The sequence below is a fragment of the Lolium rigidum genome, chromosome 2 (assembly GCF_022539505.1).
Source record: "Lolium rigidum isolate FL_2022 chromosome 2, APGP_CSIRO_Lrig_0.1, whole genome shotgun sequence".
Taxonomy (NCBI): Eukaryota; Viridiplantae; Streptophyta; class Magnoliopsida; order Poales; family Poaceae; genus Lolium; species Lolium rigidum.
Window position 1 is genome coordinate 19193518 of NC_061509.1, and position 8039 is coordinate 19201556.

Below are 8039 nucleotides of genomic sequence, written 5' to 3' on the forward strand. Positions count from 1 at the left end.
CTAGGGGCAGCCGAAAGACCTACTGCTGCAACAAAAAAGGGAACCAAGTATTTTATCAGGGAGGTAAGAACAGGTTTTCATGATAGCAGCAAAATGTTTCAGAGCTTTGCGAGAAAGTTGATATTTCGCTTAGTTTGATTCCCTGGTGTGTCCAAAATTGGGCAGTAAGTTACGGCGATTAAAAATAACCCCACTAAACTTGAAGAATTTTAGAACTAGAAGCATTAATTAATGCACCCTAACCCTAATTAATTTGGACACATAATAACCACAGCCATCCTCCTCCATCTGGCACCGCGATTTCGAACCCCCGCAGAAACCAGAAATCCGCGGGTGTTTCTCGCCCAATGCGAGCGATAGCCCACGTAATCCCGCGAATTAGCAAGCTCACCGGGCTCAGGCTCGCGGCACGAGTGGGGCGGGCGAATCCCCGCCGGCGGCGCAACGAGGGCACCAAGCAGAGAAGCAGCTCCGGCCGAACCCAGGAAATGCGGCGGCGGCGGCGGCGGCGGAGAAGGGGAAGGCTGTGGTGGAGGGGGCAGGAGGATTGGAGGGAGGGATCGAGGAGGAAGAAGAGAGATGGAGCTCGGAGGTGGGGGGGATTGGCGTGGACCTGGCTCACGGTGGACTGCGGGCTCGAGATCGAGAGCTCGGGGATGGTGGGGCCCTGGGTCTACGGGGCAGCTATTGGTGGGCCTGGTCCATCCAGCGGGCGCGTATGGCGTGAGCCGGAAGGCTTCGATGGATGGATGGATGGATAGGGCTAGCCGGGTGGCCCACTTGGATGGCTGCAACAACCGGCGCCGGCGCCGGCGCCATGCTGGCCATATCTTCTCCGGTACTGGTACCAGTAGTTAGTTAATTGTTTCTTTTCTTGTGAGGCCATGTCATTGCCAATTAGTATCGATCTTTAATAATGCAAAGGATGGGCAATAATGTTGATTTCTTAGAAGCAACTTGCGTAATGGGCGAGGGTCATAAAAGCGTGGAAGCTAAAGGAAAAAAGTAAATCCGTGGTAGTGTCACCGAAATGCACTTTTGATCCTACTAGGTGCATATGCTCCTTTACCCAAAATATGAATTTCAAAATACTAAAAAATTTGGAGAAAAAATTTAGCACGTATATTTTTACATTCTATGTCATCGCTTGTAGTTTCATACTAAAATGATAATTTTTGTGGCATGTGCAAAAAAGGCAAAGAAATGCCTAGTAAAAAGCCTTATTGTAGCATCGATTTTTATCTTTTTTGCACAAGCCACGTAACAATTCATGTTTCCTGAAACGACTTCATTGAAATGTACACGCAACATTTTGTTTTGATATTTTTTACTATGTTTAAAATGTATTTTAAATAAAGGAAGCAAAAGCACTGTGGACCGTAGTGCCATGGTTTGTTTGATTCTTATAAACTGAACACGAGGAATTCATGAATTTGAGATTTAGGATCCTTTACATGTTTTATTTGCATCGAGCAAGCTTTCCAATCTTGTTTCTTGATGTAAATTGTCGATCCATTGGCAGTGGGTATACGAAAACAATAGAATGGCCAGTTTTTTTTAAAAAAAATGTAGGGTTTATGGTTTAGTACTACATTCACATGAATTTTTCATCTCATGAACATTGCACCACCAGTCATCTGTGTTTGCCATCCGAGGAATACAGTCCCTCTCCCGAGCATAATCCGACATCCTATCCAGCTTCCGCAAGGCTTGTGATGAGGCTTCACGAAGGGCATCGCCTTCATTGCCTTTGGTGGCATGGCGACGATATGGGATGGGCGAGAACAGGGTGCATCGGCGACGAAAAAATGGGATGGGCAATGCATCGACAACAAGAGATTGGCGGGAACAAGAGCAGTGGCGTAGCTTAGTGCATGTCAGGGGGGGCCACCGCCCCCCCCCCCCCATGATTTGCATATGCATTGAAGATTTTTTTGGGAGATCCTAAATTGTGGATTTCTGTGTATTTTGCCCCCCATGAACTCATGTATTTCATTTTGCCCCCCAGCAACTTCCAGCAAGCTCCGCCACTGAACAAGAGCAACATGTGGGAGAAATAAAATGAGAGGGAGGGGGACTGAAAGTGAGGGTTTGGACTGTGCACTTCCAGGACTTGCCCGCATGTCGCATCCGACGTGGTGGCGACCACTTGCATCCATCACTCCCAAGGAACACTATATGGGTCCAGGTTAGCCTAGGAGCGCCATAGTGATGCCATTGGGGTCATTACAAAGCACAGTTCACCGTTCAGTGCGTTCAGTGCGCCCAATAGCCGAATGGGAGGGCTATTGCAGATGCTCTAAGCACGGTTTGTGTCAATGGATTCAGGGGAGACAAATGCAAAGAGTCAAACAATAGAGTGTTGTCAGTGGACTAAGGGGAGACAAGTACAAAGGAGTCAAACAATAAAACAAACAATTCCATTAAAAAAACAATAAAACAATCAATTGTAAATCGGATCATCGTACACCCTGAATTTCACATTACTCGGCACACGAGGTGTGGTCTATATGTTCCTAAGCACGGTTTGTGTCAATGGACTCAAGGGAGACAAATGCAAGGAGTCAAACAATAAAGAAAGAGTGTTGTCAGTGAACTCAAGAGAGACAAGTACAAGGCAGTCAAACAATAAAACAAACAATTCCGTTAAAAAAAAATCAATTATAAATCGGATCATCATACACCCTCAATTTCACATTACTCGGCACACGAGGTGTGATCTATATGTTCGACTAAACTTTGGCCAACTTTGACCAAAACTAATAGACAAACCAATTCAAAATAGTGGGAGTATTAAGTTGATTAGGTAAACAGAATTATCACAATAATCCACCATGACGCCAAACGCAGCCTAGATGGCCAAAAAATGAGCAGCACGCACGTGCAAAGTTCAGGAAATTAAGCAGACCGAAAACCATCAGAGAACATAAGGAATCCCACACAGAAATCATCATTCTGTCGGTTCAAACAACCAGCGCTGCCTCTATTTGCAAGTACATAATAACATTCCCCATTCAACAGTTCCAGCAGCTCTTTTCCCTCCGTCACACCCCAGCAATGTACAACTACTACTACTGGTACAAAGGGATCTGGTCAACAATAACCGGCCAAGATCCCGACACGCTGAACCGAGAACGGTGCAATGCAATAGCCCTGAACTCTAGACCCACTCCTCCCAGCCTCCGGACAGCAAGGGGTGGAGGTTACACTCTGCTCCTAGGGCCAGCAGGGCACGGACGGCCGTTCTTGATTCGGCGCTAGAACTCAGTCTCACGTTGCACCCCTCACACCCACTGGAGCTTCCCTTGGTGCTCCAGGCTATGGCGGATGTCACCATCGACGGCGACCGTCTGCTTTCTCATCGCTAGAGCGGTTGGTCTCGTATTGTATTTCACTTGAAACCTTCCGACCGGAGCTACGTCGCTATTGGCAAAGTTTTCCGGGAGAACCTCATCCAAGAACTCGTCGGCGACGTCACCGTCTTCGTCGATCCTCAGCCTCCTTGTGTACCATCGAAAACCCTGGTTGAACAGATAGGACAAGGATAAGTTTGTGTTCAAACAATATGGATGGAAGCAGCAAAATCTCAAGCATTTTCCATTTCCCAACAAAAGGAATTCATTTTATCAACAGTGCAAAAGAAACATTTTGACGTGTTGAGGACATAACCATTCAATAAAAAGAACAATAGATGGGTAACAGACTGTTCTGGATAGATGCAAGATCTAGAAATGCTAATCAATGGAATAAAAGAGTCTCCCGCATTGTTGTTCCATTACAGAAAAAGCCAATGTGGATGCCATCTGCTTGTAAAGAGTAGGCATGTGAAAATGACACCAAATATTGCAGCTAAACAGACCTAATAAAACCTCTATGGTGGTATTAAGTATAACACAATAATGCTCCACGCCCATTCATTTTTCATAAAAATCTTCCTGCACACACAGAGAAAAAATGCTAGTCTGATGCCCTGCAAGTCTACAACAGAGGTCAACTGGGTTACCCATAAACACCGTGAAGGCAATGGTGAGAATTATATTGCCTACATACAACAGGTTTGGTGATCAGTAGTCCCTAAATGCTATCTTCAAACTGCTGACATTCAATACCAGATGTTTTATGCAACTCACAAAATTAAGGTATTAGAAACACTGTACTCTGAACTGGGCAGATATTAAACTAATAAATCAAATATCACCTGTACGCCTAAAATGCAATAATCACCCAAATGAACATATGATGCATTCATGTTAAAACTCATATTTGCAGGCATTATTAACAATCAACAGCAGAAATAGCAGGCAGATGCCAGATATGCAAACTCTACTATGCATCAAACTTTGGAGAGGTGTCCATGCTGCAAACTCTACTATGCATCAAACTTCGGAGAGGTGTCCAGGCACTGTCTGTAATGCGTTTCGAAATTATGTACATTACACAAATATCCAGGCCAGATTTCCCTGGAGTGTGGTACAATAGGAGTGCACTATCCAGGCCTAGTGCTAGGTCTTCAAATTCATCGGTTGAGAAAACAGGGCCGCTGTAGGTAGAGGCCCAGATCGGGGCTGCTGCAGGTCTGGGCGGCAGGTCGGGGATGGAGGGCGACGGGGAGCAGCTGAATGGGAGGGAATGGGAAGGGAGAAGGGAGGGTGGCGGTGGCTGGAGCTGCCGGAGATGGCTGGCGGTGGCTGGAGATGCAAGCCACCAGGGGCAACGTAAGGGGCGGGAGGAGAGCCCCAAACCCTTGAGATTTGGGAGTGTCTAGTGGGAGGTACTGGGCGGGGGTCACGGGCCAGATATTGGCCTCGCCCATACCCTTTCAGTTAAATGGTCTTGCTCGTCTGACAGCCGATTAACTGCCAGTTAGTCAGGGTGACCAGTTAATTCACCGAATACGCTTCAGTAAGCCTCTGAGTAGCGATTAACTGCCCATTTAATCGGTGAATCGGCCGAATTCCCGAACAATGATAAAAACAAGCTCTTATTAATGATAGAGTAGGCTAAGTGATGATACTAGATTTAATAAGACTAAAAGGATTTGCATCCCGAAGTGACTCTTCAAAGATAAAGTAGAACCAATACATACTCCCTCCGTTTTTATTTACTTCGCGTTTTGGGTTTAGTCAAAGTCAAACTTTGCAAAATTTGACCAAGAATAAAAAAAATATCAATATCCTTGATACCAAATACTTCTAATATAAAGATATACTTATGAAGATTCTAATAAAATCATGGCTTTAAAGGCGCCAAGGCGTCCTAAGGCGAGGGGGGGGGGGCGCTCCGACGCTTAGGCGACGCCTTGGACGCCTAAGGCGGGCGTTTTTCTAAGGCGAAGGGGGGGCGCTTGGATGCTTAGGCGTCGCTAAGGCGACCCTTAGGCGACGCCTTTAAAACCATGAATAAAATAGATTTAATGTCTTGGTAGATGGAAAGATTCCTTTCTCTCTCCTTTTATCTGAATCTCAAAACAAAACGGACGGTGACAGAAACACCCACACCCATACGTGTAAGTACAAAAGTATTTCCCTTTGTATTGTAGATGTCGATATTTTTTCGTAAATATTTGATCAAAGTTTGACTTTGACTAGGCCAAGATCGCAAAGTAATTGTGAACGGAGGGAATCCTGAATAGACAGCAAAAATTTACACATGCAGCAAACTTTAATGTGCTTCTTGGCAAACCCGCACCAATACTAAAAATGACAATAGTAAACCAATCATGACTTAATTACTCCACAAAGTATATGTGCAATAACAATAACATAATACCTACAGAGACAAGAAGAATGCCTAAAGAAACAAGCCAACAGGCACCGCCAAGTGAGCATTTTCAACAAAATAGCACATGGAGCTGGTAATTCTGAATGGCTACGAATCCAACGAATTTCGACAGTACTCAGCACATCAAGATTCAGGTTCTTAAAACATGTAAGAGAGTGGGTACACAATGAAGAAATAACAATGAGAATTAGATGGTGCAAACTATTCTTTGTCAATCAAATGAATTTTCATTATAAAGAAATAGATGGTGCCTTAGTATGTTACTTCCTCCGTTTCAGAGAATAAGGCACCCTCGTTTTGCGTGTTTTTTCTTTGACTAAAAATTACTCTAAATATACAAATATTTTTGGTTTAAAATTAGCATCATTATGAAGTGTTTTTCAATATGAATCCAACGATATCAATTACGTACAATACAATTAAGATTTTTTTGCTCAATTTGTTAGGACAAAGTTCATCTTGAAATGTGTGTGTGCCTTATTCATTGAAACGGAGGTAGTATGAACTATCCGCATCTCAACTAATTTATTTTCCAGTGACGAGGCCATAGACCTCCTCACCCATCCATCAAGGGCACAATATCCTATGGTTCCTACTTTATAAAATCTTGGTGATAAAACCCATGAATAATCTATCGAACACACTACATGGTCCAAAATGAAAATCATATAAGTTCTAACACATGGCTTACTGTTGAGGAGAGCTCCTATCCCACCCTTCATAACTGTTAGGAACAGAGTTCACCGATATATGGTAGTAACTCCCATTCTCCACCTAGCAATGCACTAGGTGGAGCATTCTTTCCTACTCTGTTGCAGCTTCCCTCTATTGCTCTAACAGCATCAATGTGCGAAACTAACTCAGTGTTCGACTAGATTCACTAACGGCACGACCATCCAATCGCAGCGTATGTGACACTGTGATGGTCAAGATCCTCCCTCAGTGGGGCTGAAATCTCCATTCCTCGAACCATACATCTCAATCCAGTGAGCAATTACACCAGGATCAGGACATTTCAGGAAGTAAAACAGTACAAGCGAACTAGGAGTGAGAGCTTCTCCCAAGATCTCACTCGCTAGTGAATCTAAGAACCTAGAAGGAGAAGCGACACTACAGCTGCAGCACACACATCACTGACTGTGTATAGAGGTGAGAAGCAATCGGATTACCTGGACGCCGCCGTCCCCCGGATGGCAGGGCACGAGCACGGGCCCGGGCGCCGGCCGGTCGACGGGGACGGGCACCTGGACGCTGAAACCGCGCCTCGTGGCGTGGCCGGCGGCGGCCGCCGCCGCCGCCGCAGCGGCCACCTTTTCGTGCGGAACGTCGCCGCCGCCGCCGCTATAGCCGCCGCCGGCGTCGGGATGGTCGGCGTCGTCCCTGGAGCCGCCGAAGATGCCGGCGATCCGGCGGAAGAACCCCATCGGGGGCGGGATCCCCTCGGAGGAGAGCAAGGGGCGGGGGAGGGGAGGGCGAGCGGTTGATCCGACGGCGGCCGGGCAAGAATGTCAATGGCTGGGCTTGGGTCGGTGGAAGATGGGGATATGCCTCCTTTTGCTGCTCGCAAGTTTGGGACTCTTCGCTCACCACGTGGGGAAGCAACTTTTTCTCTTCTTGTTCGACAAGTTCACAAGAAACTGCTTTTTCTTCTGTACAGTAGATGAAAAAAAACATCTTCTTGTTCTATTATGCTTTAATGGTTTGCCTGCTTCCACATCTCACTTTTCAATGTCTATACTCCCTCCGATTCATATTAATTGACTTCAATATGGATGTATCTAGAACTAAAATGTGTCTAGATACATCTATATTAGAGTCAATTAATATGAACCGGAGGGAGTATTTTATTTCATTGTAATTTCTCGTCGCCTCCTTTCTCATTCGACGGTACTGGCCTTGAACCTAGTTTCAAATATTGGCTACCAAAATCTCATGGTATTCAAATTTAGGGTACATTTGGTTCATGGCATGGTAGGTCCTACCAAAATTTGGAAACCGTTGGCAGAAATTCCTTGGCCAAAAAGTTGGTATGTTTCTTAAAGAGATTGTGAGAAAAGTTGCCAAGATCCACATACAACCAAAATTTTAGAGCAACCAACCAAAGTAAAACCTGTTAGATGTATATATCTGTCTATTGTAGTTTCCCCATATGTTAGGGGGCTTTCTGCATATGTGCACCTGTACATGTACTATATATTGTGGCTTTTGGCCCCCTGATAATACAACAAGCATATTACTCTAACATGGTATCAGAGCAA

The 8039-nt window shown here is 45.2% G+C and overlaps 1 protein-coding gene across 1 annotated transcript; it reads right to left on the reverse strand.

The window, feature by feature from the left end:
* Positions 1-3180: 3180 nt before the first annotated feature.
* Positions 3181-7336, reverse strand: LOC124686052. Its single transcript, XM_047220056.1, has 2 exons — positions 6951-7336; positions 3181-3521 (listed from the first exon to the last, which is right to left on the reverse strand). Exons 1-2 carry the CDS (start codon positions 7203-7205, stop codon positions 3285-3287), a joined length of 492 nt encoding a protein of 163 aa, XP_047076012.1. The 5' UTR covers positions 7206-7336; the 3' UTR covers positions 3181-3284.
* Positions 7337-8039: the final 703 nt, after the last annotated feature.